Raw genomic sequence first — 27,571 nt, forward strand, 5'->3', positions numbered from 1 at the left:
TATGCGACGGGCTCAGACAATCGTGGCAGGTTGAAATTAGTAACAGGTGTGATCTTTGAAACAAGTAAAAGAGGATAACCGCGAAGAAACAAAGCTGCTGATAAGTAGTAATTCAGGCCAAGGAGTACTAGCAGCAGCCGCTACCTCTCCTCTGGTGCGGATCGCTCAAGCGAAACACATCCTCCCACTCCCTCATGCCAGTCTTCCAATTGTTAGTGGTATTCTTTCTTGGCTGTCTACGGTGTAGTTGGACAGCACCGTCGTCGAGCGAGATGCGACTTCGAATACTGGAACCATCGCTTGTGCCATGGCCGTAGAGAGCACCGTCACCGTATTGAATCCCGCTTTGGGGGTCATCTGGATCAATCTCGCCCAACTCGATCTTCGTGAGAATTATCCGGGCCAGCCGGTTGAAGAGCTCTTCTACGCCCTCACCCGTGAGAGCTGAGACCTCGACGGCAACGGGAATGTTGGACTTAGCAGCCCAGTGCGACGTCTCTTCGGTACTGACCTCACGACCATGTGGTGCATGCGTTGCCGTCATTCTCGTTGTGGTATCGTAGTTTGAGCGAACGGAGCCACCGCTTGATCCAAATGGGAAAGACATCCTGCTGGATGTACTAGACGGTGTGGGAGGTGGGCGTGCATTGTCTTCAAAAGAATCGCAAGGCGGCACGGAGTCGGAGGCAAGATCTGACTTATTACCAGCTAGTAGGACGCTCAGATTGGGGGAAGCAAGAGCACGCGCATCCATGAGGAACGTGGGAAGGGAGACAAATGACGCATGAGATGTAATATCATAGATGAGAATAGCCCCTGCAGCTCCTCGGTAATATGATCTGGACACAGATCGGAACCTCTCAGTTCCAGCGGTATCCCACAGCTGCAGCTTAATCCGTGTTCGTCGCGGCCCGGCGCCTAATTTGACGATCTTTGAGGAAAACTCAACCCCGATTGTCTGAGATGACAGCACTCGCCCTGTAAGCGAAAGGCATATTAGCGAACGCTTCCAATTCCGGAATGGGAGTGGGAAACCGGGGCGGTTGGCATAGATTGTAGATCGGGTGATGAAATTCCAGTCAGAGATAGAGTATCATACATTCGCTCTTCACAAAACGATGTAACACGCAAGACCTGCAGTCGCGGAAATGTCAGTGACCGATGGAGCCTGGGGAGGTGTGACGGATTATTATCTTCAGTATCAGGACTTACTTTCCCGCCCCGCTCGGCCCTAGAAGAATGACCTTGGCCAGATAGTCATACATGCTCTCGAGCTCCTACATGGTATTAGATGCCGCTAATTGAAAGGGGGGTTATGACGCGGGCGCACTGATGGCGGAGGAAGATCAACACGATGGGATAGCGTCGCAATACATACCTGATTACTTTCGGGGAGAGACGAAGTCGAGGAAGCATTTGACAGGTTCCTTTGACGCACCATGGCGCCAGAAACAAGCCATCTAAAGGCCTGCTGATTGGTAAAAGGAGTACAAGAAGGATGGAGGCGAAGAGTTTACCACGGCGGGTGGTACCTTGGTAGAAAGGACTTGTCCACGATTCGTCGTTCATGCGGGCTCGGAGTAAAAGTACTAGTACGTAGTAGACTAACGGCAAGCCGGCTCCTAGATACCACGCCCCTGGCTTATCCACTATTCCACTTATCAGTTGCTCTATCTTTCTCTGTGTAACCATTACAAGTTATTCTAGTCCCGGATGCCGATCCCGTCGGGGGACTCATTGGCGAGTTCTGTCCCTTTCGTCCTTCATTCTTCTATTTACATACGTGGTTCAATATTGTTTTGTCCGGCATCCAGAAAGATGTCCCCCAGTAACGCTGAAGTGCGTTCTAATAAGCCAAACATTAAACCCATGAGTCTTTTTCCCAGTGAAATTCACAGTCGCTCTCAGTCATCATACAGACGACAATTTCTCTATCACACTGCTAGTGATGCCTTTGACACATGCGAATGATCGTTGTCCATCCCTGGCAACATGACCTATTCATGCGATGATTACACCAACAGCATTGCACCGTAGTCGGAGATTGAGACCTTGCGGCTGAGGCAGAAGACATGATACACGATGAATCGACACACTGTCCTGACAAACTACCTTTGCGTATATTTGCATCCATACATTTATGGACAGCACGTGATTCGCCCTGGACAGTGGAGAGCTTATGCTTTTTGGAGACTGGAGGTGCGCTCGGCGACGTGAGTCTCGCATACAGTTCCGATGGCAGATCATGCCAATGGCTGCAGTGACAGCAGATGACAAAGAGCATTTAAAATGGACTGACTGTTTGTACATTCCTCAACTGCTCCATGCGTCCGTTCATTCGTCCTTTCGGCGTGTTGCATAGACCGGTGTTTGAAGCTCCCACACTGAGCAACACATCGTTGTTAGTAATGCCCAATGTACTTGGTACAGAGTCATCATTGTGGGGGAGACTGGCTGGAGCAATGTCATCCTGCCGGGGAAGCGAGGTAGATGAGTGGGCTTCGTCTGCAGTATTGTAATCTTCTGATCGTGGCTCTTCAGAAGATGCGGATATTGACGAACTGGAACCTTTCCATTGTGTAGGCTTGCTCTCATAAGACACATGGCAGGCTTCAAGTCTCTGCAGATTAGGAGTGTCCTGGAGGCTTTGGGCCCGATCTTGACAAGCTTGAGTCTTATCACGCGGTGGAGGACCTTGAGATTCACGGTGTTCGTCGGGACCTGCATGCTTCGCCTCGTGGACGTCGGAATCAGTCAGGCTGCGATTTGTGTCGTGAATCCGAGAATATGATTTCTTGACCGGCTCTATCGGCCCAGGCTCTCGGCATGTCACTGCATGGGCTTCATGTTGGTTTGTAAGAATGCGTTTGCCCAAAGGTGACTGGAGATGGTGACTAGCCCACGTGTATCCAACAACAGAGCGCTCCTGGGGGGTTTTGGCGACACTATGAGGCCGTGCATGGTCTCCTTCGCCTTCATTACCGTCTCTCCCAACTAAATGCCGCGTAACATGTGAATGTGTCTGCTTATACGTGGGATCTATAACCTTCTTGACAGAATCCATGGGGGTTTGATCATCTTCGATGGAAGGTTGCAAAGCTCTTGTGTCTGAAGAATCCATAGCATTTGAGGACAAGTTGGATCTACTGGCCACAGTTGAGGCCACTGCAAGCGGTGACGATACATAGCTCTTATACTGTCTCTGAGGATAGCGGTCCGTAGAAGTTCTGCTTGGTGCAGTCCTCAACGGCTTGGCTTGTAAGTTAGTTGATGACGGTCCCGGTGAGGATTTCAAAGACTTTCCAGCATCAGCTGCCGCCTGTGCTCTCCGAGTGCTTTTGTAGCTACCGCGGGTATGTTTTCCCCGGTTATTCGTCAGTTCCGGGGAAGACACCCTCAATGACCGACGATGTTCAGATAATTTCACGGTGCCAGACTCCCTATTTTTAAGGTTGAGCGTTGCTGCGAAGGACAAGCGGTCCAGGTCTGCAGAGACAGGAGGACTAGGGGCTCTTGATTCTACCCTACGGGCGTTACTGTCGATGGTGACGAGATGAACCTGTTCAGGGCCTTGTTCGTGCGACGAATTGTTTTCAATGTTGCGAGGATGAGGCCCGGTAGAATCATTTGTCTTGGGTTCTATACTGGTAGGATTTCCCGGCATTAGCTCCTGAATGGGCACGGGCTCAGGTTGGTATGGGGTCAGCGCGTTGTTTATGGCGAGCTCTTTGGATATCACAGCGCCGAAGCGATTAGGCATCGTCACAGCAATGTGAGGTCGAGTTGCGTGCGGTCCCGAGTCCAGTCCTGATTGTGATCTTTCGGCGTCAGCTGGCAGGTGAGTTGGATAGTCTCCGTCACTTCTACTTAGGGAATTCGAACGTGACCGGGAGTTTCGCCTTGAACTTGAGAAGAGAGAAGAGAGTCGGCGTGATGGACGAGACTCATCCCCACGCACACTCGATGCCCTGCTTGAGCTTCTTATAGGTTGTTTTTTGGTAAGGCGCCGGGTTTCTTTCTGCTGTAGGCTTACCCCGTGGCTTTGCTCGCTCTTTTCAAGTTTAAGGATTCTCTTCTCAAGCTCCAACCGTTCAGCTTCTAGGCGCCTTGTAGCCCTTCGTTCATTCTTGTCCGTCGCCTTGTTGATCGAAGTAGCGGAGTTGAATGATCCGTGCTTGCCAGAAGGCATATCCAAAAGGGAAGATGAGTCGGACAGTTGCAATGTCCCCTGACTGATAGAGTTTGCCGATGACTTCACGAGCTCATTATCACCGAAAACTGAAAAAGTTGGACCTTGGGCTGTACGTGGGCTGACATCCTCGTTTTTTTGTATCAATGATGTGGATCGACTTGAACACCCGCCAAGGCAAACCTCGTCTGTCTGTTGTTTCCCCTCTCGTTCTTGCCTATGGGTTTTTATGGTTCGGGTCTCTAGCGAACCTGACGATCGCCTGCACGTTTCTTTCTTTGAGATATTAACAACAAGCACATCTTGTCCCAGGGAGGCAGGGAGTTAAGGTAGATAGAAGGAAACTGACGTGTTGGCTGTTTGCTGGGCCGATGACAAAAGAGAAAACTTACATTCACATGCTTATCCAGGTGGAAGACCCGCTGTAGCTGCTGTGAGAGAGAAGACCTACGCTGTCTTCTGGTATGTCCTTGTTCACTGCCGTTCATCTTGACTGTAACCAAGTGTCTCTCGCGGGGAGGTTCACGCCAATTCTCATTGCCCGTAGAGGTAGAGCATCACGAGTGACCGACTGTGACTTGGGAGATAGTTGATGGTAAACTAGGATTGGCCTGGAGCGAAAAAGGATGCCGCAGATTCAAGCGTATGTACGTGGTGTGTATATGTGTTGTGTAACAACAGCGACTAAATGGCAGCCAGCAATATGGTTGGATGAGATTCAGGACCGCTCGAGCACCCTAAAGCACATCTTTATGCGTCTAAGCAGCTCTACCAGAGACTAAGTCAAGACTTCAAGAAATGAGCATGTGCAGGAAATCGTAAACAGATCATTGCACAGACCAAGCAAACAGGTAAGTCGGCAAGGGGCCATCGCCCAAGCAGGTCAGCTCCCAGGAAAAGTGAAGGGTGACGGTCGCACAATCAACTGGACACTGGCCGGGCAGTAAGCAAGAGTACTTAGGCGCAAGGCGATCAGAAATTAAACGAGCTTACTAGGTCTACTCAAACCTCAGCTGGTACTGCAGTCAGGCACGGTGGGGGTAGGGCATTGTCGACCCTATGCCTCTTCTGGACCTTGCATAAAAAGTTGCATCTGAAACAGCAGTCCCAATTAGTTATCGATCATAATCCGAGAAAGATTCCTCCTCACTTTTCCCACTTATCGTCCTTCTCTTGTATCGATTTCGATATACCGAGCGTCTCCCTTCACCTACAACAAACCCGTCCCCGCAGTCCCAATGTGGCTGGCTCCACGGGGGGTTTTTATCTACTGGTCAACTAACTTTCTAAGGTACTAGTAACTAACGGGAAGGGGTCCAACAATCACATAAGCGGTAATGTTTGTTTGTTAGTTATGCATGGCCAACTAACTAGAATAATATACTTACAGTAACTACCATTCCTTAGGAAAGACGATGTAACCAGTTGATGTATGATCATGTTCCATGTATGAGCTAAATAGATACTAATACATGTCTACTCTTTGTGAGCACTAATTTTGTACATTCATTCTGCCTCCCTGCCTTATTTTTGCTTTCTGGCCACAGGTCGGCATAGCCACCCGCGACACACTGCAGAGTGGCTACCCTCCCATTAGAGCATCCCGCCTGCTATCATACCGACATTTGTAACTCCAACTTACGATATAATCTTAACAGGGTCGTTATATGAACCTCAAACGCGATCATTAAGGCCAAATCTTCCTGTCTATACCGGTTTGAGTCATTTTTTCGGTTGCAATGGCGGACCCGTCTGAAGCCACGACACCAAAAGCACAATTTGAGTATACGATGCCCATTTCCTCACCCCCACCATATTGCGCTTCCACATCTACTGGAATCAGAAATCAGGGGCCCTTCCTTTATCACAACTGGCAGGAGACTGTGCCAGATACAGCAACTCTTCCACCGCCACCGATAGCTGGGTTTTTTTCCTCTAGTACAGGGAATGCCTCCTGCGACGATGCAGAGCGTGCCCACGAATTTTGTGATAAGCTTCCCCTAAAGGTTCCCATCGAGCCATCTGATGCTCTGTACAGATCTGCTCAGGAATACAATTTGAGCCCTGCAGAGTCACCAAAGTTCAATGGGAAGCTGTCCATTGTCAATCAGGGGCACTGGAAAGGGTCCACAAGAGATGGGAATGTCGATTGTCTTTTAACCACAAATCTGCCCCTTTACTTCTCCATGAAGGATTCCCCTTTGCTTACAGAAAAGAGTAAAACTATTTACTTTGAAGTAAGACTGCTTGGCCTCCGCGTAGGCCCGCGAGGGCAGTCTGCCGACGCCAGCGGGTTCTCTATCGGATTTGTGGCACAACCGTACCCCAACTGGAGATGTCCAGGATGGGAAAGGGGTAGCCTCGGTGTATTCTCTGATGATGGTTGCCGCTTTGTGAACGATTCGTGGGGTGGGAAGGGCTTCACGAGCAAGTTCAAGGTAGGAGAGACAGTTGGCTTGGGGATAACATTTCACTTCCCCACCATGGCCACCTCAGTTTCGGCGGGTATAGACCCAAAGGTCAATGTCGATATCTTCTTCACTCGTGACGGTCAGAAAGTAGGGGGTTGGAACCTTTACGAGGAGTTGGACGAAGATTCTGGGGGGGTAGAAGGTCTAGGAGGAGATTTCGATCTGTATGGTGCCCTCGGACTGTTCGGAGGTGTGGACTTCGAGGTTTTCTTTAAACCTGCAGATTGGTTATGGACTCCTCGAGAGGACTCCTAATTGTCGCCATTCTGTACCTTACATTGTTCTGGTAGACGCAAGCAAATCCATCTAAATCTGCCTTAGTGAACGTTGGCGGAGCGTTAGCAATGTCCATCTTGGAAGAGTAAGCGAAGGTTGTTCCCTTAAAGACCGTTTGACAAGGTAGGTGAACGTATAGCTAATACCGCATCGTGTTCGATCATATTGATTGCCTTGCCACCTTTGCTAGAAGTATGATTGAATTACAGGTAGGAAACGAATAACTGATATTTTCAAGGCACAGAAGACGATTGATGATATAGAAGCGAAAATCCCAGACAAAGCCACTTTACAAATGGAAAAGATCGCCGTAAACATCCTTGCCGGTTGTAATACAAGCTACTGGGCTGCACGCATGATAGAACACACTTGGTGCACTGGAGATGTTCTAGAAAGTTACTTGCAGAAATGGCTTGGGGGAGAGGGGGGAGAGGATGTACCCTGTTGATGCACACACATTAGTGTAGCGGGGGGGAGCATAGTCTGCATTCCCGTCATTGCCCGGGATGCTTATGTTACCAGTTGGCCTGGTCCAGAACAAGGGAGCCTCAAGTTATGCGATTGATTGCTGAGGAGGCTTGCCTTGCTTGAGCAGGAGTGACGGAGAGGAGGGGAGTTGACATCATAAACCTGAAAAGTAGTGCCACTATATGCAAGTATCTAGCGGGTATTGAAACCCATTTCCGAACTACCTAGGATAGAGCAGGGGTGAAGATGTTCGCTCAAAACCATGACTGCATTAGACAATGATATGCAAGGCATAGCAATTCCCTGACCTCATGATGCATATGCTAGCCTCTTTTGTGCCATAGGATAAGACCGCCCGTTTCGGAGGTGGGGGAGAATTCGTTATCATATGCTTTCACAGAGAGAGAGAGAGAGAGAGAGAGAGAGAGAGAGAGAGAGAGAGAGAGAGAGAGAGAGAGAGAGAGAGAGAGAGAGAGAGAGAGAGTGTGTGTGTGTGTGTGTGTGTGTGTGTGTGTGTGTGTGTGTGTGTGTGTTGGGAAACGGTCAGTATGTGCCAGTAGGCAAGGTCATGTAGGACAGGAAGCTGATAATTATTTGTGTAGTACAGTCCCCATCCAGTGAACTGACCAACCCCATTCTAAGCACTTTTATAATTTTAAGGGTAGTATACAGGCATTGCTGCAGCTCGTGGCGTTTCTAGCGATCTTACAAATGTTGCAGGGGATTTCTGCATAGGGTTGCTTGCATGTCAAGAGACCAAGAGCTGGCTTGCACAGAACCAACCACAGACTCAAACAACCATAGTTCAATCGTTGATATTACTATTGCCCAGAATTAATCCCAACGGCTGTGCAGGAGAAGTATCAACGGGTTGTGATACTCAGCCTATCTAGTGGCAATAACCATAGTCATAATAATAATCATTACAATAGAGGCTGTAATGATAACAATACTCAAATAATACCTTCATGAGTTCGGACTCCTTCCGGGAACTCCGTTCTGCACCCCGTGAAAGCCACGCAGAGCATTTCTTCTGAGTCTCCTGGAGGCTTGACCAAAGCCAAACAAGCCGAATGACTATTCCGGTAGTAGTATTCGCACAACCGGCATAGAAGTCACTTAAACGAGGTTAGCCCAGTGCAAATCTAGCTCATGCCTAGTTTTAGCTGCTGGATTGACTCGATTAGCTGCAGAAGTGGTGCAGTAGTCAACGTTGCTAACGCCTTTTCCGTGGTAAGCAGGATGGCCTGGCCGAGCGTCAGGCCCGCAGCCGAACCTCACACGGGCCACCAAGAGAGAGGTCTTCGACTCCCGCGTCCAGCCTATGATAGCACGGCAGCGTTCCACAAATAACCGCCACTCCTACCTACCTAGGCAGTCCGTCTTGCCAGAAGATGCGACTAAACTAGAGGAGTTTGGAGTACTTCGTACTAGTATCAGTAGTCTACCAAACAATATCACCCGAGGAGGTTTGTGGAAGGGGGGAATGAGGGTTCTACCGTGAGGTCCGGGGAGGGCAAGGGCGGGAAATGATAACAATGTTAATAAATAGTAAGTATACTATCAATGGGTGCAATACACCTTACAATAAACGATCCCGACTTCCACTAATCCCCTTCTACTACTACTACGGCGAGACGACGACGACTATCACTACTCTACTATTTAACACCACTCTCCTCTATAGCTTGCTATCTTTAGAAAGCCGGAGTCTCCTGCGTCGTCTGATCCCTCGGAAATCCATCCTGACTGGGGGCAGTGTTTACAAATGGTGAAAAGCGCGGGCGGGCTGTGTCTTGGGAAGCACAGGACATTCTCAGCCCAGTGTGTCGCCCGTCGCCGCCAAACACGTAGACTACTACTAGACTAACTAGCGGGAGCGGCACAGCTCATTAGCAAGGTAAGTAAGTTGCCTGCTGTCCGGGTAAGCGAACCACAACGCTGCAGCGGAGATTTGCCCCCATGCCGAGGCGCCCCAGTCTACGGACGGTATGGAACAGTTCCCACCAGTACAAGAGGAAACAGCCCGCGCTAACTTGTGCACAGTCCGCTACCTCCTGCGACTAATTCTCTATGAGAGTCAGCCTAAGGAGCTCGGAGTGGAGACTCTGCCTCCTCGGTCTTCATGCCAACTTGCGCCGTAATAAGTAGTAATAATTACTACAAGCCCATACATAGTAGGTAGTATTGATGACTAGTAGTAGACTAATTAGACCCAGTCTGAATCCCCATTGATTTCCCTGTTGCCTTTGTATTCATGCTTGTGCAGAAAGAACCGTGGTGCTTGCTCAGTATCTGAATTGTTCTTGTTACATGCTTTTTTATCGGATTAGAATGGGAGCAAGCCCTTTAGTAAGTTTTGTTTGGCCTATAAGACTGATTTTTAAAGGAACATGGTATTTGGAAGAGTTACACACGCGGCTGACATTCCGATTGACGGCATGAGCTGCATGACATTTCCGAGTCTCTGATGGGAACGGGATATGCCCAAGTGAGTACAAAGTAGTCTCTTACCGTAAGAGAGAGTAAGTCATCTTACAAGGTTGATATCAATGGAGAGTCTTGCCGTCGACGGTTCCAGACTTCGATATGGAGCGTCGGCTGAACAGTGCGTCGATTTCGTGGAGCACCTAGCTCCTCGCTGTACACGGGAAGAATTACTGGTATTCGCTGCTCTTGTTGCTCACCCACACCCACCCCCCCTCCCCCCCCCTATCCTATTCAAGGGTGATCGGTAATATGTCCTTTTGAAGCTACGCATGAAGTCGTAGAATTCAGCCTGGGGGTTATGGGAACGGCTAATACGCGCGCTCTATTATGCAGTGGCACCTATCTAGTACTAACTCGTTTATAATGTGGGGCTTTACCGGTAGCTCAAATTAATGGTATGATATTCTTCCGGGCTATCCTGTGGCTTTCTTTTAACACTTGCAAACTTTCCTCTCTCCCTCAATTTGTCGGAGGACACAGGGATATTTGGCCGACCGGCGTGTTATACGCTCTGCTCTCATGAAACTGCCAACAATTATACGAAGACATGGATTACTATAGGTTCACCTTCCTCAGTTCAGTACTCTCTTGGTATGGGGCACGCAAAAAAGGAATAGAACTACCTATAAAACCAGACAAGACAGCCAGCGCTAAAATCCCGGACTATCTTAGCACTTAACTACACAGTAGCAGTTCTGCTCCGAACGCGTTTGAATGGATCCTCGGTCATTCTCGGGTGCGGGTGGGGAGCTCGGCGGAGGCAAGTAATGTCCGTGCAGCCGAGATAGGTACGCGTCTGTTTCAGTTACCTAGAAGACTGTTGTGCATGTGTGTGGCTGCTATTTCCAGGAGCTAAATTATATTCCAACTGCAGTAACCACGCGAATGTACATTTTGAAGAACGCCCTTATTCTCTGCGGAGAGGCCCAGAATATACTATACGCACTTGGTACTAGGGCCGCGGAGGAAGACGGAATACAAATAGGAGAACGTCAAAGCAATGCAACGTCGCCTTGTTTATAGTCTATACTAGCCTATGACTAACGGATCGAGACGGAGCAATTCCATATAAAGCATGGGGACCGATAGTGTTTAATATGAACCCTTGTAAAGCTACAACATGTAGATTGCCCATCAATTTAAATCGTTATATTGGAACAAATGAACATCATGTTCCCGAACTAGTGAGGAAAGATCCCTAATTGAATCCCTTAGGCAACTGCATCCAGATATTCTTGTTGTGTTTAGGTTGATGTTAGGCTCTTTACGGAAGAAAAAATTCCAAAACTGTGAGTCTTTTTCTATGGTACTGTATATACGTAGACATACTACATCATGTAGAGTGTGTTCACCATCTCCTGCTAGCTGCTTATTGCTAGTTAGGTGATCATTTAGCTTAAAATCCCGAACCTCGATCTAGTCCGGACGGTAGGGTGTAGGACTGCTTGAGTGGAGGAGCCCCGGCCTAGCCTTGGGGCACATAGCCGTTTAAGGTGACTTGCAGGAGGGTTGATTATCATCTGCAGCCACTAAGGCTGGTGGGTTATCTGTACCAATAACTACAAAGGAGCAGCCCGTATGATGGCCGGCCGTGGTTCCAGCAGCACGCGTCCTCGATGCCAAGATAACATTGACATATTACCATGCGAGTCAAGTCTTTATTGGGAAATAGAGCTCGGGCCGCACGTTCATTGTTACTAGCGATGCTAATCGTGTGTGTGGAGTTATTGTCTCTATCCATGCTCTCGAAGAGATTACAGCGGTCCCATGGATGATTGGTTGAGAATCCCGAGAGCCACACAATACTAAGTACTTACTACTACTAACTACTACACACTTTGGTTCTCCATGCCCTGATTTTGTCCATACCACTGCTAAAGTAGTACTTATTGGTTACGCCTGGGCTATCCGAGTAGGCTACTCTTGTCCATGTACGTAAGTGAAGAGCTACTTGTAGGATTCACACATAGTCGTCCAAATGATAGACCCACGATCGCTGCTAAGGCCAATCGAATACCAATCATGGCTATTCCTCCGGAATTGGTTGATGACGAGATAGTAGTCGATCGTTAGCAAGCGAGACGCATAGCCCCCATTGATATCTGAGATCTACTAAGCAAGCCACAAGCTGCATATGGGACTCCGTGTCTACCGGTGGGGAGGGACGGTTGGCCGAAGAAGCCCATTAAAATTCCGCTTTGGTCAAGCGGCCCCAGTGACTTCGCGAGTTAAAATTGTGAGGCAACACCAACATTCCTCTACAGGAGCACATGTGCAGGAGCTGTGCTCCGTGAAAGTGAATAGCTATGTCAATGTGATCTTCCGAAGCACATGACTGCTCGGGACTGTGACTCATGGGAAGTTTTCTACGATATACCTTACAGCGTACAGTCAAATTCCAGCTACTCAAGAATATCATTACGGCTCAGAGTTGATATTCATGTTCTGATTTGGTATGCCAGAGACCTCTGTCTCGGATTAACTTTCAGCTGATAAATGCATGTTCTCGGAGCCGACCAGGCTATGGGTCATGACATTACTAGCTGAGAGACAATGGTGTGTCACTGTCTGGGGAATGGTCTCGACTTCGTATTACTTCCAGCCTATGGTAGCATTTGTTGCTGTTAAACCCCACCCAAGCTTCGTGATCCATTCTTAATTAGCGGGCGACTGGTTGTGGGAGGCAGCGAGTGCAGGTAGTGGGCTTAAATGAGACGGGGTTGGGAGATCGCCGCTAGGATCACCGTTAACCTGAACGTTTTTGGTTTGAGGCCAATGAGGCCATAGCTACCACCGATTCTGTATTGTGCGTAAGTTCCCCAGCACACTGTCAGTGGTATGTTAGGGGGGCTTGCTCTTCGCTCTCTGCTCTTTTAAAATAACCCTTATCCCATGTATACAAAATCCAATTTCAAGTAGAACTTCACCATGGAATGGATTTTTGGGCAAAAATCCGTTTCTCTCTGGAACGAACCAGAGACCCATCCTTCACCTGCCCTCGATATTGGAGGGTACATGGGGGTGGTGTGCGTGTGTCACAACCTTTTGACAAAATTGTAGCCTAGTGCGCACGCAGTAGCTGGAATTGCTTAGCGAGGCACGCAGTCCCGTTCGGTGTATTTTGTTACATAGCTCTTACCGTCTCTTCATTTCTGAGATAGTTCGCCTTTTGCAAAAAGTGGGATTACAAAACGCGAGATCCTGTGCTTATTCTGTAATTACTGGCTGAAAGCTACCACTACCATCTACAGACGCTAAGTACGAGATGATAAAGAAATCCACATCTGGAATGTGGTGAGAAATGGTCACTCGGTCTTCGGGTCATTTTCTTTCCCAGGGACCTTATCTCAAATTCCCGAAGAACTTTGGAGTTGCTTATCTTTCTCTCCTTTTAATTTCCATGGTCGCAGTGTCATCGCTTAGTCTACCATAACATAACTTTGTCCGGCTGACTTTCATTTTTACAGGTTTATTATGGGCTTGAGAGGCTCAAAGAGCTGTGCTGATCGGAACGGGCCAAAAAGAAATTATCAAAGAGGGGGGAAAAAAAGGAAAAGAAAGAAAAACAAAAACAAACGCATTTTCTTTTCTTCAATTGCGAAAATCACTATCCCTATGCCATCAACAGAATATGAAGAGAATTATGAGGGTTGGATGGTAGCATGTGAACTAGTAACCTCGATTATTTTCACATAACTTCCGACCACTGGAAAGGTTTGTTCTCCTTTCTGACAACTATTTCATTTATTTCCCTTTACCACTCCCCCCCGATTCGTTTTCCTCCCGATCGGAGGAGCTTCTTGTCTAGGCCGATGGTCTGCTATGTTGGCTATTTTAGTTCTCACCAATGCCACTAGGTAGTATGCAGCAGCAATCTGCACCTGGATAGAATTAGAAGTTGTATGTTGTTACAGGATCAGACTTCTCAGTTGATAATTCGAAAGGATTATATGTCGTCACTATCATGTATGGAACAGCTGTGACTTCACTTGTAGTGGCCATTCTTCTCCTTTGAGAATTCTGGGAAATCATGATAATGGCAAGCTTGACATGTTAAGTTGAATTTATTGGTAATGCTTCAATAGTGGGAGCATGTTATCTCTCTTCACAAAGACGTTAAAATACGCATGGGAAAATAAACAAGGGAGTTTCTTTTTTTTTTTTTTTTTTTTTCTTGTTGGTTGATCATACAGCCGACAAACGAACTCTGGCCCCCCACCACCTCTTACCAAGTATTATCTAGGTGATTTAGTCTGTCGGCTCATCGGCGTCACTTGCCCATCGGGAATGATGAATGAGCCACCGATGATTTTATGTTAGGTTTAATCCAATCCTTTTTTCTTTTCTTCATTTTTTTTGTGCCCTCCCTTTGATTTTACTATTATTGTTATAGACATTTTTGTTATTTTTGTTTTTATTTTCATTATTGTTGTATTATTAATATGTTTATTCATTCTAGCGTTCCTTGCGTATGACTGTATACTTTTGCCCCTTTCCTACTATTTGATCCACCTTGACTGGGGAAAGAAAGAGGCGGAAAAGAAAAGAAAAGAAAAAATAATAATCAAAACAGCAGAATAGAACAAGGTAAAAAAAATATCAAGGAAGAAGAAAAGAGGGGAAGTAACTCCAGAAAGCGAAAATGGAGAATGTATCATCCTGTTGCAGGGGAGGAGGGGGTGTGTATGACCATGGACGGTGGGAAGGAGGGAGGCACCTCTCTACTCAGGCCTCGCTCTGGTAAAAGTACCTTAGAGAGAGGTGGCTAGTACGAGGAGATACTGGGCCTACTCCATAATAATGACTCTCGTGTTTAGGAAGTCTACGGCGTCCCGGGCAGGATGCGCAGCACAGAGTGGACTAGATAGTGCTAAGGAGGTACTAGGACGGACCGGTTAGTACGGAATACTACACCCCCAAAGGCCCCAACACAGTTAACCACTGCGAATTTCGGAGACGCCCACTAACGTGCTCTTAGCTCCTACTTTAGCCTTAGAAAACACACCCACACACCATTAACAGTCTCCACCTCTCTGGCCCATGTCACTGCAGTGGACTGCACAGTAGCTGCATGGACCGCCGCCAATCCTTTCTCCACCCGCATTATCCTCCATCAGTCCATCTAGATCCAGGGTCTCTGACGCACGAGGCAAAAATACACCTGCATGACACTCAAAATGACAAAGGAACTGGAGCCCACAAGTAACTTATTTATATTTCTCTCTAGGGATTGGCTCAACCCATTGTCTGGATGCCGGACTTGAACATGTGCCTTCCCTGCCATTCCGTGCCATCGACTCCATCTGCAACAAATAAGAATCCCCAATGTTGCATGTCCGCCCATAGGTATTCCCATCTTCTGTGAAGCCAATTGACCTCAGAGCTGGTCTTTTTGTTTCTCAGAACTTCCTGACGAGGTCTTGGGCAATCATTCTTCCCAGACATTCGTTTATCTTGTTTTCCTCTTTCTTTCTCTCTCTTTTCCTCTGCCTCCGTCCTCCTATCCCGTTCATACTACTCGGAGACCATATAATCATATTCTTTCTGTCTCTCCTCTGCTCAAATTTGCTAAGTAACAACAAAACTTCTATACTATATTGCCAGAGCGGTGCCCAGCACTTTCGTTATTTTCTTCACCCCCGATAGCGCTGCGCCCCCTGCGAGCACAGTGCGCAGTGTCAGTCCCGGTTTCTGTAGTTTGATTCCGCATTGGCGAGAGATCGGGGGCGAAACTCGCACTTGGAGTGAAGTTTATAGCGACTGAAACAATCAATTGGCTTGAGGAGAGTAATCCTAGGCCTGATCAGATTGTTTCAATCATGGAGTTTCCATTCTTGCGAGCATTTATTGCCCTCTTGTTAGTATTGACCTGAACTCTGGCCTGGAGCTTACTTTTGATGTATCGCCAGTGGTTGGACATCTGATCGTATCAAGGTTCTCTGGCTGACTTTCCTGATACATAGTTTATATCGCTACTTCCGCCTTGTTGTGAATCTCTTTTCTTTCTGGACGTTCAAACCAATTCCTCCGCCAGAAAATCCGAAGTTAACTGCCCAAGATGTAACGGTTATTTTACCAACGTTAGAGGGGTGTGGTGATGAACTCGTGGAAACCATAAGAACGATTCTCGACACCCAGCCTTATGAACTTCTTCTGGTCACCATTGAAGCGAATCGACAAAAGGCCGAGAATATGCTGAGCTTGATGCCCGCTTCGAAGTCAAGAATCCGCTTGTTCACCGTTACCCACCCCAACAAGCGCCGACAAATGACTAGAGCGATCCCGGAAGTCCGAACTACTATCACGGTATTCGCAGATGATGACGTGAGCTGGCCACGCACAGTCCTCCCTTGGATGCTAGCACCTTTTGAGAAGGATGAGCGATTCGGTGGTGTGGTAACTTGCCAACGTCTACGACGGGCTGTTTCGCCATCATTTTCTCAACGCATATGGGGATTTCTGGGCGCTCTTTACTTGGAACGAAGAAACTTCGATTGCGCGGCAACAACGCATATTGACGGTGGGCTTCCCTGCATGTCCGGCCGGACAGTCGCATACAGAACAGATATCCTTCAGAATGAAGGCTTCACGTATGGATTCACGAACGAGGAATGGTGGTTCGGGAAGTACCAATTGAACGCAGACGACGACAATTTCATTACCCGCTGGATGGTGTCACATGGCTGGGAGACTTTCATGCAATATCATCCTGAAGCGGAGGTCCTGACAACTCTGGAAGACAACCCCAAGTTTCTCAAACAGTGCGCGCGCTGGTCCCGAAGCAACTGGAGGAGCAACCTTACAAGCATGTTCCATGAAAAACACATCTGGTAGTAAGTTTACCCTTTTTAACTTGTCTGGCGGGTGTGCGTACAGTGCACACCGGGACGGATGTCTATGTCCTGTTATGAATTGGCCTTTCATTCACGGACCCTACTCGCTTCCTGCATCATTAGTCAATGATGCCGTTGAATGCAAAATTTCCCTTCATTCTGATTATAATTTCCCGGATACTACGACAGACTTAAGGAACTGGTCTTGGAAGGCTGGATCGTTCTTAGTCTTGGTAACCGACTGTGGAAAATTTTTGTTTGGCCACTTACTGCAAATGTCTGTCTGATCCGCACGCTAACGTTTGGTTTACTGTAATACTACTAGTCGCCAGCCTTGGAGCGCATACGCTGTCCACTTGACGACGCTTTCGCCGCCAGCTCTCCTCGGCGATTTATTGCTCCTTATACTTTGTCACAAGGCTACGGTTTCTTGGGACAATGATACGCACGCGCTAGCTATGCAAGCTCTCGGACTGTGGATGTTTATAAGCAAGTTCATCAAACTTCTCGGACATTACATCCGTTACCCGGTTGATGTTATCCTTTTGCCGGTGTCCATTCTCTTCGGCTATTTTCACGGGGCTATTAAAATATACGCCGTGCTAACTCTGAACGTGGTAAGTTGCAGCACCCCAACACAACATAAGTTCTGGTCCGTTGTTTCGTTTCTACAGAGGGTGCATGTACAAGTGCAGCCTAGTATCTTTGGGCGACGCTTGTAGCATGGAAGTGGGCTCTAGCCCTTGGCCTGCTTCCGTGCTCGACACCCAACCCCTCCCATAATGCAATTGCATTGGCCATGGGCCTCACCTCATTCTCACCCTTTCTGTATCCACCCACGGCCTTCCCCGTCTTGGTAACCCGCTTTTGCCTCTGCATCGTTTTAATTTTTACTTGCGTTTCTTTTTGCCTTCTGGCCTTCTACTTTTGTCTCAGCTTGCTTGTCGCTTTTTCTTTCGGGTTTCTCTCCTCATTATTGGTCTCATTTCCCTTTTCTTATCATCTGTGCTTCGCTGTCCGAACAACCTAGTGCGGTGGCTGTTACTTGTTCCGTCTTATTGTCTGACCTCTGATTCTTCACTTTCTCACCCAACATCTGGCCTCTATTGAACGAAGACTACTCCCTGCTATTCGACTCAGATTTGCTAACTAAACCATTTTTTTTTTTCAGACCACATGGGGTAGCAGAGACGGTGCCGATGATTATGACGCGGAGCGGATGAAGAAGCGAACGGACACGGATCGTATGAAACGGCCTTATTACCCGAGTTACATAACTCAATGAAGCCCACATGCGCGATGTGTGGACGTGTGTTAAATTACTAAATGCCTTTGCTTTTACCTTGAGCCAACCTTATATCGTGTCCGTGGCTAGCGACTGCTCGCACTCCAGGCGTGCTTGCCCTGCTGGTTACTGAAGCTCGCCTATGATATCCCAGCGACCTTCCAGCAATCGCTCTAAACTCTCGGTTGCACGATACACAATTACGACGAAATGCCTTGATGACGCTAAATTGGGAGCCATGAGATTAGGGTTCCCATGGCCTTCAGTTGATGTATAACTTCTCTTTGCACAAATATTCTTATCTTTCCACTTGACTTTTTCCCGGAGGTTTTGTGGACCGATCCTGTTGCACGCACGGTCCCGTTCAGAAAAAACATCTTTTCTACGCTCGGATTGACTTCTCTTTCTAACATATCCCCTGTATCTGTCCTTTTCTCGCTGGTTGATTGGTGGTTGTCGTTTGGGTCCGCAACACCAGTACCTGACACTCGTCGACCCGACCTTACCACTCCTGAACACACAAGTTATTTCAAGGATTCTGGGTTCTGTAAATTATAAAAGCGTGGGCGGATTCTTCTTCTATCCAAATTGGCATTGCTAATTAACGTGCTGTTTCCCTCACTGCCGCCTGTATGTTCAGGTTTTCCTTCCCTTTTCATCATCTTTGCTTTTCCTACCGCTAGACTCTGCATGTGGGAAAATTTGCCGGAGAGTTCCGTTTTCATTATCGATTTGGGTCTGGTCTCCTTCGTACACTCTATGCATAATACCTAATGCTCAATATGCCATCAAGAGAATCAATTTGGAACATGCTGTGCTTATGAAAAGGGTGCGATGCGATGTATCGCCATTCCGGAAATTTCGCTTGTAGATAAGCGTCGCCAGGCATCGTCGCACATAGTGCTGCAACTGATGCTCATATGTATTATCTCTCTTTTCACTCGCTCCGTACCATAACTACCTTTGTTTGCCCTTGTAAGAAGCAGGTGGACAGCAGAACCACCTCTATTCTGCTGTCTTCATCATCTATCGTTGCTTCGATGCAGCGACCAGCAAATATTGTATGTGGCGTAACTGTGGCGCATGTGGCGTTGCAATCGGAGACTGGCTTAGTAGTGTGGTTTTACTACTTAGTTCTCCGCAGTACGGCTTAGGAACAAGCTCAACCTCCGATTTCCCAATTTGCCCGCTGCACACGAGAAAAGACGCAGCAATCCGGTTGAAGGATTTGTAGAACTCCAGGAAGAGCCGCGCCCGATTTCTCATATCATCGTCGAACCATCTCCTTTGCAATCGCTCGCTCATTTGACTGAGAGGCGATGCCCGCGTTTCATCGGGCTGTTGCAGCTATTTCGCGGCAGGCAGTATTCAGAGGTGTGCAGAGTCAACATGTTGTCGCACGTTCTATCAGTGCCTCAGCATTGAAGTCTGCCATTGCTCATCCCATTACTACTCACGGCCCGCCACCTAAGGCCCCTTCACCTACACCTGCCAATGCAGAGCTACTACAGAAAGATGCGTCTTCGCATCAGAAAAGCGAGAAAAGTCCGCTGCCAGGGAAATCATCTGTGCTTAAGAAGCGTTTCTGGAAGAATGTTGATGTTAAGCGGAAGTCAGGTACGCACTTGTTCTCTTGCGATCAGTCTACACGGGACACTTGCGTTAACATGTTTTGTTTCTTAGATGGGGATTATCAGGTTTTGCTAGACACACGCCCTATTCGGACACCTTCCAAAGACGTATTATCCATACCGTCAACGAAGCCTTATCTTGCACATGCGATCGCGCTGGAATGGGATGTCATGACCACTGCCCAGCAAGCGCTAAAGAACCACCTTATCCCATTAACTTCTCTGACCGCTCGAGCAGCGGATATTGCTGCAGAAGATGCTCGAGGCGAAACTACTACGAGAGATCAAATAGTGAAGACGGCGATGCGGTATTTGGAAACAGACACCTTGTTGTGTTGGGTGCCGGAGCAGAATGTTTACGCTGCTGATGAAGTGGATGCCGATGGGAAGAAACCGGAAAGTCTCCGAGAGGCCCAAATCCGGGTCGCTAAAGATACAATTGCCTTCTTGAGCACCAAAGTATGGCCCGGCGTGGACATTCAGCCCATTCTTGACACCGATAGCATACTACCTGCCTCTCAGCCTCAGGCTACAAAAGACATCATTCTGCAGTGGATATCTGGTCTGCAGGCTTACGACCTGGCGGGACTGGAGAGAGGAGTGCTGGCCGCAAAGAGCTTGTTGATTGCAGTCCGTCTGGTCGCTGAATGGAGTGAGACGTTCCGAGAGGTGCAACGACCGGGGCGAGAGAGGTTCGGCATTGAGGAAGCAGCGGAAGCATCCAGTCTGGAAGTCAGGTGGCAGACTGATATGTGGGGAGAGGTTGAGGATACCCATGATGTCGACAAGGAAGATTTGAAACGCCAGCTCGGCAGCGTCATTGTATTGGTTAGTGGAGAGACAAGGTGACTGATCTAATGCATTTCATTAGAACCGAGCCGTTGGGATCACACCTTTTGTACAATATAAGTCCACAGAGATTACTGTCACTGTTTTATTAGAGAGCAATGTAACTACAGAGAGCCCCTTTCCGCCTGCTGTGTCCATCTCGCGTAGTCGTCCGGAGGTAGTGAAACCCATCCGTCTTGGCCAACGCGCGGGAAGAAGAACATCGTCACCATCTCCGTCATTCCTTGCGCCTAGTCACGAAAATTGTACGCCAATCAGTCCAGAAATCTTCACTGACTTCCATGTTAGCTTGCCTGGCACCCTGCGATAATAATTCATCCGGTCTCCCTCAGCCAGTTCCGGGTCTAAACAAGTGTTGGAAGCCAGCGAGAGATGACGGAAAGGGGCGAAGGGTGAGTAAACTCTCTCTGCCGCTTCGGTTCCCCAGGACCTTGTGGTTGAATTACCGCAAGCCATACCCCATCTTCCCTTCAGCTATCTCACCTATGAATTCTGGGTTGATTCATAAGCCTTTGCTGGGTTGTTTCTGAACCCAACCTTCGATCAGAACATAGGGAGCTCTCTTGCCCGATCAGAGACCTGGGGTTGCCCCGCAAATTGGGCGCTTCGCTCGCTAACATAACATACTGTGTCGCAGACATAAACGCTCTCGAAGTTCCCTGGCATTGGCCATTTTACACCGTGATAGGTCGAAGGATACCGGTGAAGAGTCGGTCGTTCGCGATAGTGGCTCTTCCGAATCCGCCACGTCTTCCCTTGTCAATAGTACTCCATCCATATCTGGTGTTCCAGCTACCCGAAGCTCCAGCCGCCGAAGTACACGCCCCCAAGAGCCAAACCTACGTCCCATGTCTGCTGAACCGTCTCTGGAGCCCGCAGGCCCTCACAGAAGCGGTGATAACATTGAGAAGCTACCCTCCATATCACATGCGGAGACCAGTAGCATGTCTTTAGATCAGTCAGTCCGGACTTTTCGCCTATTCGAGATCTTACGGAGCGGAGACACGAATGCGATTTCGAAAGCTATTAGAGAGACTAAGGAGCCGCAGGGAGCGAATGCCCTTTCTGGTACAACTATCCTCCACCTTGCGATTCAATGCGCTGAACCGCAAGTTGTCGAATTCGTGCTGTCCGCCAGCGAGGACCTTGACATAAACGCGCGTGATCGGGAGGGCAATACACCTCTTCATTTGGCCGCTCAGCTTGGACGAGGTCCTGTGATCCGCGAATTGCTAAACCAACCCTCTATTAACGATTCGATCATCAATTACAACGGCCAGACAGCTCTTGATATTGCGCGCACCCCAGAAATCTTCCAGCAACTTCAGCTAGCTCGCTCACTGTTCATTGACGTCAAGACCCAAGAGATCCAAGCGCTCGTCTCTCAAGGAGAATACGAGAAACTGGAGAAGGTGCTCGAAGAGCCCCGTGTAGAGGGCAGCATCGATGTCAATAGTTTGGATCTGGTAACGGATCCTGCCACTGCCCAGTCTGGGGGCACGTTGTTGCATGAAGGGGCAAGGAAAAAAGATACACAACTTATTCAGATCCTATTGATGCATGGAGCGGATCCCTTCCGTCGTGACAAGAAGGGAAAATTGCCTCAGGATGTTACTAAAGATGACAAGACCCGTGCGATTGTCAAGAAATCCCCAGCAGCAGTCATTGCACAACGTGGCATACAAGAAAAAGCGATTCTCGGCACCAGCGCAGCTCAAGGTGTGCCTGGCCGCTCAGGCGGAAGCGAGGCGCCTTTTGCTGGCAAGGAAGCTCGTGAAATGAGGGGTTATTTGAAGAAATGGACCAACTATACAAGTGGCTATAAATTGCGATGGTTCGTTCTAGAAGATGGTGTGCTGAGCTATTATAAACACCAAGGTATGATGCTTTCCGGTCTGGATAGATGTTTCTTAGCCATAGCTGACTGGGCTCTTCTTGCAGATGATGCGGGCTCCGCCTGCCGAGGAGCGATCAATATGAAAATTGCTAGGCTCAATATGGATGCCCAGGACAAGACCCGCTTCGAGATCCACGGAAAGTCATCCGTTAAATATCATCTCAAAGCTAATCACGTTGTCGAGGCAAAGCGTTGGTTCTGGACCTTGAACAATGCCATACAATGGGCCAAGGATGAGGCAAAAGAGGAAGAGAGGCGTCAATCGAAACATGCAGAAGTACTTCGCCAGGCCAAGATTGAGCAAGTGGAAGGCCGACTGTCCGAGACCAATTCCGACCCTCCAAGTTCAGCTGTTCCAAGATCCAATGTGAAGAGCCTTGCGCCCCCTTCTATCAATGTACCAAGTAGCAGTGGCACACGGCTCAGCACGTACGCGTCCCACACGACCGCAGGAAGCGCGCCCGAAGACGAGGAAGGCTCCCTATACGGGTCAATGGAGCATGCCGCTGCACCGAATGAAGTCAATCGAGTGCTGAGCCATGTGACCATGGCGCCAGATATTGACGGGGATGACGAAGAGGAAGGTGATTATGCATCCAGTCATGATATGCAGCCCACGGACAAAGATGCTTTGAACATCACTGCCGAGTCAACGAAACTCCAGCTCGACATCCTTGCCAATGTCGCGTCTTCGCTGCAAGCAGAAAAGTCAAAGAATCCTACCACATCACTTTCCGATCCAGCTGTCGATCAGGCTTTAGTTGCTTATGAGGCAGCTGTGAGTAGTTTACAAGGCTTAGTGCAGAGCCTTCTGAAGATATCCCGGGACCGAGATGCGTATTGGCAGTATCGCTTAAATAGGGAGGCATACTTGCGCAAGATGTGGGAGGAAAGCATGGCAAGGATCGCCCAGGAACATGAGGAGCTCCAGTCACGAATGGGCGAGTCCGAGGAAAAGCGTAAGCGTACCAAGCGGGCGTTGAAGGAGGCGTTGGAGTCAACAGCCACGAGCCGTGCAGTCAGTAAAGCTCCGTCGCGCGCGCAGGTTGCCAGTGAAGAAGTTGCCGATGCCGAACGCGAGACCCAAGAGCCGGAACCAGCACAAGTCTCACCAGAATCCGAAGTTCAAGAACTTAGAGGTACCCTTCGTCGTAGGAAGTCGGCTATGTCCAATATCAGCAATCTCTATGACTCGGAGTCTGAGGAGGAAGACGAGTTCTTCGATGCCATTGATTCTGGAGAAATTGAGGTGGAGAAACTTGCCGGCTCGGAGGACGACGAACAGAAGCCTCGGGAGGAGACCAATGAGCTCCGAACGGCGAAGAGATCTGAAATCGTGCCTTCGTTCAAAGGATATGAAGAGCCCATCCGGCAGAGACTCAAGATGGACTATGACAATAGACCGAAGATTTCACTCTGGGTATGTTATCACCCCTTTTGGCCGTTGAGATCGTATGTAGCTACTGACATGTGCTTGTTTCTAGGGAATCTTGAAGTCGATGATTGGAAAGGATATGACGAAGATGACTCTCCCCGTCTCCTTCAATGAGCCTACATCCCTGCTTCAACGCGTGGCCGAGGACTTGGAATACGCAGATCTACTCGATGTTGCGGCCGACCGACCAGATTCGATGGAGCGTCTAGTGTATGTCGCTGCGTATGCTGCAAGTGAATATGCTTCTACGATTGGTCGTGTTGCTAAACCGTTCAATCCTCTTCTCGGGGAGACATTCGAATATGTCCGGCCGGACAAAGGCTATCGGTTCTTTGTCGAACAAGTTAGCCATCATCCCCCGATTGGTGCTGCTTGGGCTGAGTCGCCAAAGTGGGACTACTATGTAAGATTTATATGCGTGCTTCCCTCTGGATATGTGATTGACGCTGACCTCATTTCTCGTATTATTCGTAGGGCGAGTCTGCTCTCAAGTCCAAGTTCTACGGGAAGTCGTTCGACATTAACCTCTTAGGAACATGGTTCCTAAAGCTACGGCCAGCATCGGGAGGGGAGGAGCTGTATACTTGGAAGAAGGTCACATCTTCCGTCATTGGCATTATCACCGGTAGCCCCACAGTGGACAACTATGGCCTGATGGAAATCAAGAACTGGACCACAGGCGAAATCTGTTATTTGGATTTCAAACCAAGGGGCTGGAAGGCTGCGTCCGCATATCAGGTGACGGGCAAGGTCGTGGATCGGGATGGGTCGCCCAAGTGGAGTATTGGCGGCCGATGGAACGATAAGATCTACGCGCGCCATACCCCTGGGTTCGAGGCGACAGTTTCCGGCCAGGATCCTGAATCGGCCAAAACGTTTCTGGTCTGGCAAAGCCATACTCGGCCGAGCGGGATTCCATTCAACCTCACGCCTTTCGTTATCACTTTGAACGCTTTACCCGAAGGGCTCAAGGAGTGTCTCCCACCTACCGACACGCGCCTTCGACCCGATCAGCGTGCGATGGAAGAGGGTGAGTATGATTTAGCCGCCACGGAGAAACATCGAGTGGAGGAGAAGCAGCGCGCCAAGCGGAGAGAAAGAGAGACCAAAGGCGAGGAATATAAGCCCAAATGGTTTAATAGGGCCAAGTGCCCGGTCACCGGTGAGGAGTATTGGGCACACAACGGACAATACTGGACGAGTCGCGAGAGCGGCGACTGGAGCGCCTGCGAGGACATCTTCTAGCTTACTACTATTGGCCTTGAGTTTCGCGAACGGACTGTCTCTACCTCTGTAATTAAAATCCAATGGACTCGTGCCTTTACTATTATTCATCCTCTAGTTGTACTCCCTAGTAAGGTACTATTTCTGGGGACCGGCCGGGTGCAATCACGTGCACGCGGGCGAAAAGGACCGCCGCCGCGTGGGAGAATCAAGCCACTTTTTGCTGCAAGAGTCCTGTTCAAGCGTCGCGTTGCACCCACAATGACCGGCGAATATACTTGTGGGCGCTGTCTGCAGGTGCTCCGGCGAAGGGCTGTTGTCCAGAACTCCGTGGCTCGCTGGCATCATGTCACCAGTCCAAGGCGAGGGGGATACGGCTTTCCCGCTTCATGCGTGCGGAGCTTGAGCTCTCGGAGCAGTGCTTCCTTTAAGACCAAGCCTCTGCAGGCACCAGTCCAACAGAATGGTTTGTCGTCCAACTTGTCGGCCTCCTCAATTGCATCACAAAATGTCAAGTCGATGGTGCAGAAGGCCACATCTGCCACATCTACCGCCTCGCCAGAGGCCCGGGCACTTCTGAAGCCGAACAACCTGTTTCACTCCTTCTCCCAGTCTCCAGCAGCTGCAATCCGACAGCGTGCGGCTTTTATCAAGCAGAACGCTTTCTGCCCCCATCCGAGTCATCAGCAGACTCGTTTGCCTCTCTCGCCCCACGATCCTGAGTCGCGCAAGAGCCAGGTGACGTCGGAAAGTCTGCCGCCCGCGCACTCTCATTTCGAATGTCCCGACTGCGGTGTTCCGATTTACTGCTCCGAGGGCCATTGGATGGACGATTTTGAGGCCCATCTGGAGATTTGTGAGACAATTCGACAGATCAATGAAGACGACCATGATCTACACTCCGGTCGGTTTTTCCCGGAGTTCTCGTACCCCGGACTGCAGGACGATAACTTTGTCATTAACATGACGAATTGGGACACTTTCCTCTACACACGAGAATTTGAGGCGATTAACGATGACCGAAGCATGCGACAAGTAACGAGAATGCTCACGTACCCTCTCACAATCGGAAGTGTCCTGCATGAGTTGAGCCCTTACAATGTCCGGAAAGAAGGCCGGCTTACCGTGGAGGGTCTTAAGAGTGTCAGTGGTAAGTTGAAAAGTTTATAAATATAAAGTCGTAGGACCGCCGGCTAATTGATTGGCTCTATTTAGCGCTCCGGTACACCCTCCACCCGCCCAAGACCGGAGAGGGTGTCGACATCCAAGGACTACGACTTAAGGCTCCTCCAGTGCGCATATTTATTCTGGGGGCTCGCGCTGAGTCCTCGTTGCCGCGTGAAGTTTGGCTTCAACTTAGCTACATATTCCCGCGCTCCCTGATCCATTTGATCTTCATCGGACCGGAGAGTATGGCCAACCGGGATGATGAATTCCCGCTGCCCGAGCGCACGTCCGAGAATCCCTTCGGTGGTATTGTGGAGGACAGACTTGGAGGACAATTCAAGATTACGACGTACGTTGACTACTTCCACACGATGTACAAAGCGCAGTACTTCCAGCCTTTTGATCCCTATCTGGACTGCTTCATGCTCTTCCACCCGGGTCTGGGACACCCAGCCAGCTCTCACGAATGGGAGGAAACGCTCCCGCAGCTCCTCGAGACCAAGGTCCCGATCATCAGCACGGGATACACGCAGTGGGATATGGAACGAGACATCAACTGGGTCAACGAGAAATGTGCTGGTGAATTCGACATTTTGCTTGAACCTGGTGAGAACGTTTTCCGCAGTTTGCGCTGGGATCTCAACGATCTGGATCCCCATGACGTGTCCTGTGGTAACTGGGGTCTCTGGGCCTTCAGAGGAAAGAGATACGAGGCGACTTTCAAGGATGCATAGTTAGAGCCCGGGGACCTAATCTTTCCTTGACGTAACGCGATATCTTATTGCTTTTCCCTCTTTCTCTCGTTCTGTCCTCTACCCTGCATCTCCCCTTTCCCCCTCTGTACATTATCCTAGCTGCACTTCGTGTCTTGTTTTCGTTCATATGAATCAGAAATCGGTCACAATGATGCGATTGTAACCTGTTAGTCTTACTTCCTCTCTATATTGCTGTGTATATCCCTCGCTATCCTGTAAGCATGCTGGCCTTGGTCGAGTCAAAGGTAGAGAGTTTTAGGACACTGCCCAGCCGGATCTCACTCTTCTCTTTTAGTCTCCACGCTTACTATATCGGGGCATCTGATCCTGCTTCGGACGAATAGCAGAGTAGCAGGGATGATACCAAAAGGTTTTATAATGTAAGACAGAGCAGAAGTGAAGTGGAGGGTGGTGCAGTTTAGGAAGAGAATATAAACCCAGCCTCAAAGATGGATCAAGCAAATCATAACTGGGCTGAGGCAAGACTCAACGTTGGCCATGTAATGTTGAGTTCTAGTTCGCTCCATCATTGCAGATTGGCTGGAGTTCTAAGGGCCTCACAGGGAGCTGGAGCAAGCCACATACACTTACTTTTGTGCAA

At 49.0% G+C, this 27,571-nt stretch overlaps 9 protein-coding genes across 9 annotated transcripts; 6 read left to right on the top strand and 3 right to left on the bottom strand.

The window, feature by feature from the left end:
- Positions 1-32: 32 nt before the first annotated feature.
- BDQ94DRAFT_124232 (putative Ras family GTPase (Rab4b)) lies at positions 33-1,603 on the bottom strand. Its single transcript, XM_026763827.1, has 4 exons — positions 1,379-1,603; positions 1,213-1,277; positions 1,100-1,134; positions 33-978 (listed from the first exon to the last, which is right to left on the bottom strand). Exons 1-4 carry the CDS (start codon positions 1,439-1,441, stop codon positions 128-130), a joined length of 1,014 nt encoding a protein of 337 aa, XP_026628702.1. The 5' UTR covers positions 1,442-1,603; the 3' UTR covers positions 33-127.
- On the bottom strand, positions 1,602-4,954 carry BDQ94DRAFT_185720 (uncharacterized protein). Its single transcript, XM_026774962.1, has 3 exons — positions 4,582-4,954; positions 2,319-4,465; positions 1,602-2,255 (listed from the first exon to the last, which is right to left on the bottom strand). The coding sequence occupies exons 1-3, from the start codon at positions 4,675-4,677 to the stop codon at positions 1,943-1,945; spliced, it is 2,556 nt and encodes an 851-aa protein (XP_026628703.1). The 5' UTR covers positions 4,678-4,954; the 3' UTR covers positions 1,602-1,942.
- Positions 4,955-5,805: 851 nt separating this feature from the next.
- Positions 5,806-7,003, top strand: BDQ94DRAFT_139010 (SSH4 family protein). Its single transcript, XM_026765344.1, has one exon. It carries the CDS (start codon positions 5,929-5,931, stop codon positions 6,913-6,915), a length of 987 nt encoding a protein of 328 aa, XP_026628704.1. The 5' UTR covers positions 5,806-5,928; the 3' UTR covers positions 6,916-7,003.
- Positions 7,004-12,121: 5,118 nt separating this feature from the next.
- Positions 12,122-12,612, top strand: BDQ94DRAFT_139011 (uncharacterized protein). Its single transcript, XM_026765345.1, has one exon. The coding sequence runs from the start codon at positions 12,226-12,228 to the stop codon at positions 12,385-12,387; it is 162 nt and encodes a 53-aa protein (XP_026628705.1). The 5' UTR covers positions 12,122-12,225; the 3' UTR covers positions 12,388-12,612.
- A 1,623-nt stretch (positions 12,613-14,235) lies between these two features.
- On the bottom strand, positions 14,236-14,901 carry BDQ94DRAFT_139017 (uncharacterized protein). Its single transcript, XM_026765346.1, has 2 exons — positions 14,873-14,901; positions 14,236-14,788 (listed from the first exon to the last, which is right to left on the bottom strand). Exon 2 carries the CDS (start codon positions 14,550-14,552, stop codon positions 14,394-14,396), a length of 159 nt encoding a protein of 52 aa, XP_026628706.1. The 5' UTR covers positions 14,553-14,788; positions 14,873-14,901; the 3' UTR covers positions 14,236-14,393.
- An 812-nt stretch (positions 14,902-15,713) lies between these two features.
- On the top strand, positions 15,714-18,158 carry BDQ94DRAFT_157889 (glycosyltransferase family 2 protein; the record flags this gene model as incomplete). Its single annotated transcript, XM_026768831.1, has 6 exons — positions 15,714-15,751; positions 15,858-16,727; positions 16,771-17,004; positions 17,053-17,344; positions 17,899-17,971; positions 18,121-18,158. The coding sequence occupies 6 exons, from the start codon at positions 15,714-15,716 to the stop codon at positions 18,156-18,158; spliced, it is 1,545 nt and encodes a 514-aa protein (XP_026628707.1).
- A 1,003-nt stretch (positions 18,159-19,161) lies between these two features.
- On the top strand, positions 19,162-21,152 carry BDQ94DRAFT_139022 (ATP synthase complex assembly protein ATP12). Its single transcript, XM_026765347.1, has 3 exons — positions 19,162-19,629; positions 19,696-20,884; positions 21,130-21,152. Exons 1-2 carry the CDS (start codon positions 19,332-19,334, stop codon positions 20,490-20,492), a joined length of 1,095 nt encoding a protein of 364 aa, XP_026628708.1. The 5' UTR covers positions 19,162-19,331; the 3' UTR covers positions 20,493-20,884; positions 21,130-21,152.
- A 3,461-nt stretch (positions 21,153-24,613) lies between these two features.
- Positions 24,614-25,144, top strand: BDQ94DRAFT_139026 (uncharacterized protein). Its single transcript, XM_026765348.1, has one exon. The coding sequence runs from the start codon at positions 24,845-24,847 to the stop codon at positions 25,067-25,069; it is 225 nt and encodes a 74-aa protein (XP_026628709.1). The 5' UTR covers positions 24,614-24,844; the 3' UTR covers positions 25,070-25,144.
- Positions 25,145-25,279: 135 nt separating this feature from the next.
- On the top strand, positions 25,280-27,571 carry BDQ94DRAFT_139027 (putative mRNA processing protein (Mss51)). Its single transcript, XM_026765349.1, has 2 exons — positions 25,280-26,198; positions 26,264-27,571. Exons 1-2 carry the CDS (start codon positions 25,310-25,312, stop codon positions 26,947-26,949), a joined length of 1,575 nt encoding a protein of 524 aa, XP_026628710.1. The 5' UTR covers positions 25,280-25,309; the 3' UTR covers positions 26,950-27,571.

Source organism: Aspergillus welwitschiae (genome assembly GCF_003344945.1).
Source record: "Aspergillus welwitschiae strain CBS 139.54b unplaced genomic scaffold BDQ94scaffold_8, whole genome shotgun sequence".
NCBI classification, from domain to species: domain Eukaryota; kingdom Fungi; phylum Ascomycota; class Eurotiomycetes; order Eurotiales; family Aspergillaceae; genus Aspergillus; species Aspergillus welwitschiae.